The sequence below is a fragment of the Lytechinus variegatus genome, chromosome 6 (genome assembly GCF_018143015.1).
Source record: "Lytechinus variegatus isolate NC3 chromosome 6, Lvar_3.0, whole genome shotgun sequence".
Lineage (NCBI taxonomy): Eukaryota > Metazoa > Echinodermata > Echinoidea > Temnopleuroida > Toxopneustidae > Lytechinus > Lytechinus variegatus.
Genome location: NC_054745.1, coordinates 4,040,061 through 4,053,838, shown reverse-complemented (window position 1 = coordinate 4,053,838; position 13,778 = coordinate 4,040,061). Strand labels below are relative to the sequence as shown.

Below are 13,778 nucleotides of genomic sequence, written 5' to 3'. Positions count from 1 at the left end.
TAGATCAAAGCAATAATCAAACCAGTAGTTATCTACATGCCTTAGGCTGTTGCATAAAACTTTTTACCTGAGAAAACTCTGGTAAAAAGTGAAAACTAAGGTTAGTCTAATTTCTGCCATTGACTTAAACGCAGGGCAAAAACTCTGGTAAAAATAACCTGAGTTTTCTCAGGTAAAAAGTTTTATGCAACGGGCCCCTTGTGAATGATTCTGTTGTTGGCAAGTTGACTATACTTTCAGGGAGGCTGTTCCAATCATCTATCACTCTTCTGCTAAAAGACTTGCTCCGAATGTCCAGTCTACAGTGCTCTTTCGGAAGTTTTAGGGAGTGTCCCCTTGTTGATCTGCCTACTGATTTTGTGAAGAAGTGATCTAGAGGGAGATTGATTAGTCCATACATTCACTGGTGGACAAAGATCATGTCTCCTCTTCTGTACAGCATGGAGTACAAGTTCAATTTTTTGAGTCTGTCTTGATATGGGACGTTCTTCAGCTCTCTGACCAGCTTGGTTGCCCTTCTTTGGACCCTTTCGATCCTCCTTGCATCTTCTTTGAATCTGCTATGCAGGGCCACGCGTGTTGTGACGAAAAAAACAATCACTGCTGTAATAATTGTTTTATTAATAAATAATGATTTTATTACCATCATTATTACTTATGATTTCATTTACCCTTCATTCATCATCATACATTACGACCAATTCTTTGTTTATGTCGTCGTTATTCAGTATAAAATAAAGGGCAGTACAGGCAATTAAAAAATCCAAGTTACTTTATTTTCGAGAAAAGTATACAAATGAGACACGTAAACGCGTGCATGCAGGATGATGAGAGAAGAGCCAATGGATATACCGCATCGAGTGCGGAATATCCATTTGGCGAGTCGAGCACAGAGTTCATTATTTAGATCCTCTCTGCACAAGAATGCGTGCATTGTTTGTTTTATACACCCCCCATGTTGCTGAGTTGCCCCAAATGCTACATCTAAATTCTGGAGATAATTCCAGACCTCGCACTATCCTGCACACTGACGTCAGAGTGCAGGATAGTACTTTTGGTATGACGTCAGAGTGCTGGATAGTGCGTTTGGGATGCAATAGTGCGATTCGCTGAAAATCATGTGATCCGATTTGGACCAATCAGATTACAGAACATTCTTGGGAGTTTTATAATACAATATTAATTACAAATAAACAATATGACAGGAAAATGTACATATACCTTTATAAAGAAAGACTGACTGTCATCATACCAATGCACTTATCGAAATAAGCAAAACACACAACACCAATGGAAGTATACACAGTAAAAAAAATAAACAACGCTGTTTGCTATAATATGAACCTTACAGTAATTGTTGAAACAAGTGTTTAAATCTTAAGAAACAAAGTTTAATTTTCAATATCTAATCTTCAATAAATTCAACATGATTGTTTAACGGTTAAACAAATACTGTAGCGTTCATGTAGTAAACAGCGTTCTAGAAAGTATTACATACGTTCAAGTAGCTTTATTCTTCCAGCTCACATTAGCCATGTTAGCCTATACTCCTTAATATCATGGATACAAAAACTCAAATCAAGACTCCAATTGGAAGATATTCATATCGGGGGAAAATGGTATTTTTTACTTTGTACGACACTTGCAAGACAAAATGCAGAAAGCTTTATAGCGACAGTATTATTGGGATTTCAGACAAGCCACTCTCCAATAAACGCGTCCCACATTTCATTAGTCTCGTTGACAGCCTTTTGATGGGTGCTGTAATCCAGACAGTCCGCGTGGAACACAGATACCCCGCGTAACTGCTTTTCTTTGGCCATCTGAACACGTAGAGCGAGACTAGTTGCGTTGTCGTACCATACTTGGTGGGTTTGCCCAGTTTCAATGTCCTGCACGTATGAAGAGAATGATAATAACGATAATAATTATGCTGACAATAATTGAAATGGTAATGGTTATAATGATGGTATTGTTGGTAATACTACTTTATTGATGATAGCAATGATTATAATAATAAACGAAATAATAATCCCTGTCATATAAATCATCATCATGCATAATAATAATAATAACTAGTATTTAGTACGCTCTCCATAGTTAACTAGCGTTTACAATCGATTTAAAACAAAACTATATAATAATTACAATACAAATACATGCAAAAGAAATTAATTGGAAAAGAGGTATGTTTGTAGAAGTTTCTTGAATTGAACTAAAGAGTGTGATGATTTAATGAAAGTGGGGATGTTGTTCCATTCATCATCATCATCAGAATAATGATGAAAGAACGACTTAACTGTTTCCCACACTGCAAAAACGCCGGTGTTAACACCAGTCCGGAATCTATATATGTCCACACCAATGAAGTGTTGAACAACACCAGTTTCGTTTTGGTGTAACACCAGATAGGTGTTTATACAACACCAGTAGTATTAAAATAGCATCGATTTGATTCCAAACTGGCGTTGTTTCAATACTTCTCTCGTGTGGACGTATAGGCCTATGGATTCCAGGCTGGTGTTAGATTAATATCGGCGTTTTTGTACAGTGCGACCCTGTTAATGGTCACAATAAAGTCACTTCATTATCTAAATTCATGATAATTTCCCGCATCTTTGCCTAATTATGTATTTGATATCTGGCCCATTTCAGTGTTTCAGCAGCTAAATTCAATACAGAGTGAGCAGTTCCGCCACTTTTCGGTTTTATCGCGGTTTGCCTGATCGAAAATTCTCGATATTTTTTTTAATTTCCTTTTTTTGCAAAGCAAGCATCCTAAGCTCGACCCCTTTATTTATTTAATTTATCTATTTATTTATTCATTTATTTATTCGGCACGTCAAACATATTTAATATTTACAAAGTAATATCAAACATTACATAAAATGACATAAAAATTATACAGGTACGTGCAATACTTGATAGCAGTTTGCCCAGTGCATCAGTTGGTGGCCAGGGAAGAGGAGAGCAAACTTAATCACTGTGACCTAATGGTCCCTCCGCCCAGGATAAAAAAAATCTTTTACTTTTTCCCCGCAGGTGATATGGTGCGATGAATTGAGTTGATTGCTATGAATTCAACGGAGGGGGGGGGGTAATTCCCATCCAATTTTTTTGATCGAACCCACGACCTCCCGTTCATGAGGACGCGGACGCTCTAACATAGAGCCACCATGTCCGGTGAGCCACCTATCGGGACGGTGATCAGTGGGGCTTTCAGCGTGTTTATTTCCCCATGTTTTTTTAAAAAAGAAAAGAATATTACCTTGTAATCAAAGTAAGGTGATTCGTAAGAGTCACTCCACTTCCCACCTGTTGTCGACTTGTCCAGGAGTTTCATGATGTCGCCAAATCCTTTTTGATACTTTACAGAAAGATTCTTGTACATGCATACGTCACCCTGTGTGAAAATGAGGGATATCATGGAGAAAATATTAAGATGTGATACTGGCTTTTGAGTTGAAGGATCTTAAACACGAAAATTTCCATCAAAATCAAAATAATAAAAAGCAAGAAAATTACCGACATTTTGTGACCAGCCAAACCAAGAACAGTAATAAGTCACTAGGGGAGGTTCTTTGTCATTTTAGCCAAAATAGCAATTTTGCCCTAAAAAAATCGAAACATAGAAAATTTACTTATTCGGAAAGGGTAAGTTTTCTTCACACTGTCGAAGTTATGAAGTTGATAAAGATACAGGATAGAAGAGCTCCTTCTACATAATTTTTTTTGTGGAAACCTTGAAAGTTCAAACGAGATTGCATAATCTAAACATATCATGGTGGAGTGCACCCTTTAGTTTTTACCTTTCAAGCTGTGAGGGTTATCGATGATAAATTTTGGCAAGTGATATATATACCATTTCAAAGCTTACAGAGACTTCTGTAATATTTTTGGCGTTTTACTGTGCTTTTGGAGTCACTGGTCACATTCTGTAGTTATAGTTTTGTTTGAGCTTGAGTCATATACATCGGTTTCACTTCGTAATTCCGAAGGTTCGTAATTCCGAAACACGTAAATTGCCTATACCTCGATGTTCGTTAATCCGAAAACGTAAAAGGGTTCGTTAATATGAACATTTGTGGCGTTATTCCGACGGTTCGATAATCCGAAAACGGAATTAGGTTCGTTGTTCCGAAGGTTCGTAGTCCGAAAACGAAAGAAGGTTCGTCAATCATTACGTTTTCGGACAAACGAACCTTCGGAATCATACGAACTTTCCGAATAACGAACCTTAGGAATATCCGAACCTTCGGAATAACGAAATTTCGGAATTACGAATGCATGCGATATACATCACCTCTTCTATCGTTGAACAAGGAAAGTCATAGCCGTACCAAGGTACAATAAGAACAAGTTTGCTCGAGGGAACACCGATCTGGATGAAATCTTCAACACCTGGCATGCATGACAGTGATAATGGACATAACACACTGTAAAAATGGAAGTGCTGATTTAGCACTTAAAGTGCTTGTCGTAGTGACTGCACTACGAGTGCTGATTTTTTAGTTCAAATTTAAACTAGAAAATCAGCACTCGTAGTGCAGTCACTATACAAGCACTTTAAGTGCTATAATAGCACTTCATGTTTTTTTTTACAGTGCACTGGGTGTAAAGCGTAGGGGGTTCGTATATCATACAAAACGAAGAGCTAATTTAGCTCTTAAACATGTTACAGAGCGGGTATAGTGACTGCACTTCGGAGTGCTAAGTTGTCTAGTTCAAATCTGAACGAAAAAAAATCAGCACTCCGAAGTGCGGTCACTATACAAGCACTTAAAAAGCTACATGTTCATTATCCCTTCGTAGCTCATCGGTTTTTTTTTAGAGTGTATAAAAAACACTAGAATCCCCATCTAACATGTCTAACCTGAGTAGGGTGATCGGTCTGATACAGATGTGACAATGATTGTCGCGGTTAAAACCATTCAGGGTTTGGGAATGTATCAATATAATTTTTATACAGAAACTCGGTACAAAGATTTACAAAAAAAGGTCCGCATATCCTGAGTTGTTGACATGACATTCGCTCCGGTCAGAGGGCATAGATCAAGAGTTAGGATTGGAATAGAATGTTAGGTTCAGAATAATGTAAAAATTAGGATTAGGGTTAATTTTGTTTGGAGGTAAGGTTTTATGTTTGGCTTAACGTGCAGATTGTGGCCGGAGCAAACATCATGGAGCAAAACTATCCATATTTAAGTTTTTGTAGATGCTTATTTTTTGTTTTAAAAAAATGAGGGACTGAGTAAAGATCCCCCACCCACACACGTCTACTCCGCGTCCCCTGTTACGATCTGCGAAGGGGCATCATTTATGATATTGGCAGAGCATCTGTATGTACAGCTACGTTTCGAATCGGCCACTTCTCTGTGTCACCTCAATGACACAGATTACTTAAAGGACAAGTCCACCCCAACAAAAACTTGATTTGAATAAAAAGAGAAAAATTCAACAAGCATAACACTGAAAATTTCATCAAAATCGGATGTAAAATAAGAAAGTTATGGCATTTTAAAGTTTCGCTTATTTTCAACAAAATAGTTATATGAACGAGCCAGTTACATCCAAATGAGAGATTTTGATGACATCACTCACTCACTATTTCTGTTTTATTTTACATGAAATATGAAATATTTGTATTTTCTCGTCATTGTCATATGAAATGAAGTTTCATTCCTCCCTGAACACATGGAATTCCATTATTTTAACATTTTGTGCTTCAGGCAAGGAGGTCCTAATCGTCAAATTCGTAAAAATTGAAATATTGTATAATTCAAACAATAAAAAACGAAAGAAATAGTGAGTGAGTGACATCATCGACTCTCTCATTTGGATGTAACTGGCTCATTCATATAACTATTTTGTTGAAAATAAGCGAAAGTTTGAAATGTCATAACTTTCTTATTTTACATCCGATTTTGATGAATTTTCCAGTGTTATGCTTGTTGAATTTTTTATTGTGCTTGTCTGATTTTTCTTTATTGATTCAAATCAACATTTTTCTGAGGTGGACTTGACCTTTAAGCTTGATGATTATGATCATGATGACCCAGAGCATTTTCTTAAGCAATTTCTATGTTTAAAACATTCGCAGGTTCGTCATCACCATCATTATCGTCATCATCATTTTCGTCATTATTATATTCATTATCATAATTGTAATCATCACCATCATCATCATAATCATAATCATCATCGTCATCACTATCATCACCATTATCATCATCATCATCATCATCATCACTGACATCGCAATCATCATCGCCATCATCATCATCATAATAATTTTCGTTTTTATTATATTCATTATCATAATCATCATTATCACCACCATCATCATCGACATTATCATCACCATCATCATCGCCATCATCATTTTCTCGAGCAATATTTATATATTTTAATTTTCATGTTCATCATCATTATCATCCCCATCATCATAATCATGATCATCATCATCATCAACATCATCGTCATCATCAACATCCCCATCATCACCATCATCATTACCATCATCATCATCATCTTCACTGCCATTGCCATCACCATCATTCCATCTACCTCTGATTGTCTTGTTGAATGGTGCATTGGCCATCGCCCTGCCATCGAAGTCCAGTTCGTCGTAGGCCATGATCATGATGTAATCCACGATCTCGCCGATGGCATGGTAGTCGTAACACCGCTTGAAAATTCTGCAGTCCGGTGTATACGGGGAATCTAGCGTCACCTTTGGGGGGAGGGGGTTGCAAAAAAATAAGTGTAGCGCCTGTACACTAGTAAATGCCGAGGTGAAGGACTGGAACGTGTCTACTTAGCAAGATGTATAGGCCATTTTCACAGTGGAACTGAGAATTCACCCAAAGACTTTTGGCTAAATCAATTTAATAAGAATCATTTAGCGTATTTTTAACATTTTCATTTGGACTTATTCTTTTTTTTTTCAAACAATACTGAACCTCCTGCCTTATCGCTATGTATATTTGATTTTCATCCCCTCTTTCAAACCCTCACGCACCTGCACACACACATACACATACACACACCTACCCACCTACGCATTTTCACCATTCTATCTCCATTTTATTGTCTTATTTGTATATATAATCAACTTGGCCTGTTGGTGTCTTTATTACACTACAAACTTAAAAAACTTCAAACTGAAATATCGCTATGATAATATTAATGATTAAAAAATAACCAAGCTTAGAATAAAAAAAACATAAATACGATTAAAATCACTGTGTGATTTTACCTAATATTTTCACTGGCCCGTATCCTGATGTCGGGTTTAACTTAAACTCAGGTTTAAAGTTGTGGTATAAGTATGGATAGCCAAGTTTTACATATATCACTAACAGTAAAGATATCATATTTCAGCTCATTTGGCTCTCAAATCATTCATAATTGTGTAGGAAGTATAAATAGCTGATTGTCTTCACCATCGACGAATCAGGAAGGAGCACAGTAAGCATCAGAAACATACAACTTAATATTATTTTTGATAATTTTGGCCTCCCATACTTAAACCACAACTTTATATGATCACAAACTGACCTGTGAGTATGGCATGGCCTTCGAAAACGCATCCTTTATTTGTTTGACCATCTCAGTTAGGACACCTGCCTGTGACTTGTCTAATGGTTGTTCAAAATCGATGTTAAATCCATCGGTAAAATTACCAATAGCCGACTCCACCGTTCGCTCAATCCAGGCTGTGCGGGCGCTCTCATTGAATAGGGTATCCAAAGAAAATGTTCCTACAATGAGCATATGAAAGAGTTTTTGTAAATTCCTTTTGACTATGATATTGGACACTTGTGATTTTCATGCCTTTATAAACGCTATTGGAAATATCATAATCTCCCAGAGCATGTTTCACCTTGTCCACATTGTTTGTTAACAATGTACAGAGCCTCCTAAATATGTCAGTTATACATGTATGCCTGTGGGGTACCCCAAGGATCTGTTTGTGGACCTATTTGTTTTATTTTATTTAAGTATCTGCAATATCTTAAAACCGAAAGTCGTTTACGCAGTGGCGTTCAGAACTCCAGCAGCATACTGAATAACATAACTTGTAATCAGTGTAGTAAAATCACGCGAAATCGTCATTATGCAAACAAGTAATAAAATGAGGTCACCACAGTGAATAATGGTAATGCTATATGATGATAATAATAGCAGTGCCTGCTGGGAGAACAGTTTTCAAAACTGAAGTGGCTTCCCTGGGTAAATATACCTATATACATGTATTATTATTAATGCTGAAACAGACACTTTTCTGACAAATGATCTCACCCATCATAACGATCCTGACTCCTTTGGAGTGAGCATGGCACATTATCCGCGGATCAAATCCCTCCCGTACAATCACGGCTGTAATATTGTCCCAGAAATAATGTTTCCAGTATGCCCCACTTCCAGAAAAGGCCACCACCTGTGACAGAATCATCGTTGATGAAAATGATGACAAAATGTTCGATGTTGATGATGGTCATTACGATATTCCTAATCATGATTAGGGTGATTATATCACCATTATCTATTTCATTATTGTTCATGATTAAAATACCACCTTCGATCTCTACTCCTGTTTACTTGCTAAACCATGGCAAAGTATTGCTGAGTTAGAGAGAGGATCATGTATTTCATGTATTTTTATTTAATTTACAATGCATACTTTTCTTGTCATTCTTCTATGTATGCATCCAAACTCAGTAGAATTGCATTCACGTCCTTACGAAAACACTTCTAAATTAGCAAGTTTATAGCATTACGAAGGTCGACTATGTGTAAACAATAATTGGTATTCCTGATTATATGAATTACTGCATAATTGCCTCCCCAACTAAATAAATAATCAATAATAAATAGATTAATCAAGCCAACATAAAAAAGGTAGTATATACTCAACTGCCCATGATTATCATGTAAAATTAAGGTTTTTCAATTGATTTCGTTTGTGATTATTTGCGAAACCCTAACCATATTAGCTGGAAGAGCCGTGGTGTAGTGGTTCTGACTCTCGCCCTTGTAAACAGAGGGTCGTGTGTTCGAATCCCACCGCGGCCTAGCGTCCTTTGGCAAGGCGTTAATCCACACTTTGCCACTCTCGACCCAGGTGCTAAATGGGTACCCGGTTGGATGTGAAAGATATTGAATGCTTGAATTTGCCAGCGCCAGCGCGATGAATGCAAGGAATGCTCACCAGGGAGTAGAAATTGTGCACTTTTTGTGCAGGATTGAAATGAATCCAATGACCGGGATGATAATAAGCTGTAACACGCTTTGAGCCACTATTCTGGAAAAAAGCGCTATAACAAATGGTTATTATTATTATTATTTTATTACTATCATTATTATTATTATTGTTATTATTATTATCATTATTATCTGTATCCCTACATTAGTTTTATGTAATCAACAAAATTTAAAGGTCTCCGTCCTCTGAGGTGCAACAACAAAAGTGCATCATAAATAACTTCCTTCTCAGAACGGAAACAGTGAGCAATCCTAAAACTACGTGTAATTCAGGCAGGGGCGGATCCAAGATTTTTTCCCTTGGGGGGGAGAATCACATTTCCAGAGGAAAAAAATTGAGAAGAAAAAAAAGGAAAAAGGGGGGTTTGAACAAAACTTAAGGGTATTTCGTCCATGGAAAGATTTGACAAGCAAAAAAAACACACACACACACAAACAGGTCTTCATTTTCAAAGGGGATGGGGCATACTTATACTTATAATACAAATTTCATTGTGCCTCTCAAGGGGAAGGCGCGGGCAGGCTCCCCCATCCCCCCCCCCCCCTTGGATCCGCCAGTGCCTATATTAGCGTGGTGGAGATGGATTTATGATCTCCATAAATTTTATCTTCTGTTTTGAGATCTCTCCAACTGATATTTTGTACCCTCATTAAAATTCGAGTCTTTGTGCCATCTTGTCTTTCTTTGCGGAAGGCCTTCTTCTTTGTCCAAGTTAATTGACACTCTCTTTCTATACATGCCCGAAACAGGGATAGTTTTGTGGACAGAGGAATACTTAAGTGAATCCCAAATCAAAAGCAGCTCATTACATGAATTCCATGCAAGAGCTTTCCCCGATGAAAAGTCTTTTCTCAAGTTTTGTTTATTGAAATATATTTATTCAGGAAAAACACAAGATCAGTATAAAAACACTGTTTTACATCAAGGTCCTGAAAAGGTTAAAAAGTTACACAAAATTTCTAAGCTGGTATAAGAATACGTCCAACTGCATAATTATAAAAAGCTAAAAAAAGAATGACAGTGACAGTTCCTATTACGCAATTTATTGAGAATCAGTGTTTAGGTATATATATGAACCTAAATAATGATTAAAAAAATCATCCACTTCTTTAAAAGCCTCTTTCCTTGTCAGTATTAGTCTGCTATGCATGCAGACTCTGAATGGCTCGTGAGGTGGGATCTGCTACTGGTTTGCGAAGCAAACCAGCCTGAAAGGGCGAGCGAAGCGAGCCATTTGCCTCAGTAGACCTAGTCTGCTATGCAGACCCGTTGAATCAGCTGAGGTACACACTGCAGATGTGGGTCTACATTTGTAGACTATGTCAGTATTGATGCATGATATTTTAGAAGTCTGTGCAATACCTCATTTCCATTTATTGATATTATACTGTTTTTCTGTTTTACATGTCAGATTGCCCTATAAAATTGTACTTGATTTGTATTGCTTTATATTACTTTGTATTATGTTTTAAATGGAAATGAAATAAAAGAATTGAATTGAATTGAATACCCACCTCCTTCTCCGCCTTGGTTCGAATCGGCTCACACAGCGTGTGATTGGAACAAGGACATGATGTCGGGCGAAGAACTTTTCCACAAGCAAAACACAGCAATCCAGTCATCAAAAACAAGAACATAGCCAGTAGATAAATCTGCTGCAATTGCTTGGACGCCATTTTTCGTAAGAATGGCTACGCGATCATGAGTTCCGACTTAAAGTCATGCATGCAGTCATGTGAAATGTCCTATAGACCCACATATTTACATTATATCGCGACCTTGCACTTTAATATTAGGCCTATTGTTTATATTTATGATAGGTATATCATGACCCGGGAGTACAGGGTCCATTCTCTTTTAATGCATTAGAGGGGGCGGGTGTCTAATGGGGGTGTTGCAAGAAGCTTGAGATAAATTGCAAGTCAATCTTTGGTCCCTAAAATCAATCACAATTATGTAGTTAATCGCAAATTAGTGATTGATTGCTAATCAAAAGCTTCACTGTTTAATAAGTCCCTCATTTTCATTTTCACATGCTAACTCACGGTAATCTATAATTTGTCTAATCATCAAATGTGTTTGGAACAGAAAGAATTATATATACTCCGACTATTTCCTATATATGAATTTGTTAATCAATTATTGAAGTATTCTTATGACACTTATTCTGTTATGTACATTCATACATAATTTATGTATATATATGTTTGTTATGTTTATTATCAGAAAATGGAAGTGAAATAAACTGAAACTGAACTGAACTAATTTGCTCCTTGAAACAAGAAGTTTAATATAATTTGCTACAGCTAACGTTGGTCTATCAGTTGTAAAAATTGCAACAGAATATTTGCAATTGATCACAAATATTTTCTTGCAACATCCCCTTAGAGAGGGAGATGGAGGGAGGGAGAGGATGAGGTGGAGAGGGTTGAGAGGAAGTGAGAGAGGGGGGAAGAGATGATGAGGGGAATGACTTACTTTTGAGATATACAACCGAAAAGAAAAAAATGTAAAGAACGGAGCAATAAAAAAGAAAGACAGAAAAGAAAATAGAAATTAAAAGAAATGGCTTGAGCACCTAACAAGGTGGAAATGTGCGCAATATAAATATCCTATATTATTATCATATCCCCACTTGTTATTTTGTATGAAGTTATTTCAGTTTATTCACTAAAATATTGTCCCCAATCAGGTACATTGACAAAATTATTGATTCAACTTAATTGTATAGGGAGATGTTACACATTATCAAGAATTATGATACGCAATAACTGTAGATTTCCATCTAATAACAAAATGAGAAGAAAAAAAGAATAATCACAATCCTATGGCTATGTTTTTTTTTACGTTTTTGTACAATACTGAATAAAAACCTTTAAATGCGTTTTCATTGTGTACAGAAATATTTTTATGTTTATCTTATAGTTTTCTTTTCCTTTCCCTTTTCCCCCATGCACTTTCCTCCTTTTCTTTCCTTTTCCCTTTCCATATCTTCCCTTTTTCTTCCTTCCATTCTTTCTTCTTCCTTCCTTCCTTCCTTCCTTCATTTCTTTCTTTCTTCCTTTCTTTCTTCCTTCCTTTCTTCTCTCTTCTTTTTTCTTTCTTTCTTTCTTCTTTCTTTCTTTCTTTCATTCATTCATTCTTTCTTTCTTTCATTCTTTCTATTTTTCTTCCTTCGGCCTTAATTCCTTCCTTTTCTTTCTTTTTTCCTTCCTTCCTTCCTTCATTTCTTTCTTTCTTTCTTCTTTCATTCATTCATTCTTTCTCTTTTTCTTCCTTCGGCCTTCATTCCTTCCTTTTCTTTCTTTTTTTTCCTTCCTTCCTTTCTTCTCTCTTTCTTTCTATCTTTCTTTCTTTCTTTCTTTCTCGCTTATCTCTTTTCCCGTGTTTTTCAATGATTTTTTCTTGGTGAAATCCGCCAGGGGGGGACGTTGCTCCCTTTTGCCCCCCCGCCCCCCGCCTGTTACGCCACTGCCAATAGCCTATACGATGGGGGAGAGGGGCTCTAAAATCATGATCTTTTTCACTCCATGCACCGAAATAATGTTTTTTTTTTAATGTTACAACATTGTTATCCTTATTTTTTTTTATTTTTTTAATATAATTTTAAATTTTGTAGATCTGATTTTACTTAAAGGAAAAAAGTCCACCCCCTCAAAAAAAGTTGATAAAAAAGAAAAATCCAACGAGTATAACACTGAAAAATTCATCAAAATCGATTGCAGAATATAAGAAAATATGACATTTTAAACTTCTCTTAATTTCAAAAAACAGTTATATTCACATCCTGGTCGGTAGGCAAATGAGGGGACTGATGACATCACTCACAATTTATTTTGTACTTTATTATTTGTCATTATGAAATAGTAAAAAAATATTCCAGTTTTCTTCCTGTTAAGTTAGGCTATGTATATATGAAGAAATACTTCTTTTTTTTATACATTTTATGGTCCATTCAAGTTGGTCCTTGTTGTGAAATCTGTAAAAATCGAAATGTTGTTTAATTCAAACAATAAAACCAAGAGAAATAGTGAGTGAGGGCATTGGCGGCGGAAGCCAATAAATTTAGGGGGTGTCCACCTGAAATTTTGGGATGGACACATGTAAAGAATGGGAAAAGCGCCCCAAAAATTTTTGACAAGCAAAATGAAAAAAAAAAAAAAAAAAAAGGTCATCAACCTAAATTTTAGGGGGGGACAACACACGTTTCAGGGGGGGCCACGTGAATTTAGGGGGGGACGCAGGAAAAAAAATTGACAAGCAAAAAAAAAAAAAAAAAAAAAAGGTTATCAAAAAAAAATTTAGGGGGGGACCGTCCCCCCCACATAAAATTTAGGGGGGGACCGTCCCCCCCACATAAAATTTAGGGGGGACACGTCCCCCCCGTCCCCCCCGCTTCCGCCGCCTATCAGTGAGGGACATCATCGACTCTCATTTTTTGCTTGCTTGTCACTGAGTTGTGCATATTAACTGTTTTGTGAAAATTAAGCGAAACTTTAAATTGTCGTAA

The 13,778-nt window shown here is 36.5% G+C and overlaps 1 protein-coding gene across 1 annotated transcript; it reads right to left on the bottom strand.

The window, feature by feature from the left end:
* Positions 1–1,479: 1,479 nt before the first annotated feature.
* Positions 1,480–11,133, bottom strand: LOC121416460 (di-N-acetylchitobiase-like). The gene is made up of 7 exons (XM_041609954.1): positions 10,783–11,133; positions 8,305–8,443; positions 7,561–7,763; positions 6,568–6,733; positions 4,304–4,401; positions 3,269–3,403; positions 1,480–1,892 (listed from the first exon to the last, which is right to left on the bottom strand). Exons 1-7 carry the CDS (start codon positions 10,942–10,944, stop codon positions 1,692–1,694), a joined length of 1,104 nt encoding a protein of 367 aa, XP_041465888.1. The 5' UTR covers positions 10,945–11,133; the 3' UTR covers positions 1,480–1,691.
* Positions 11,134–13,778: the final 2,645 nt, after the last annotated feature.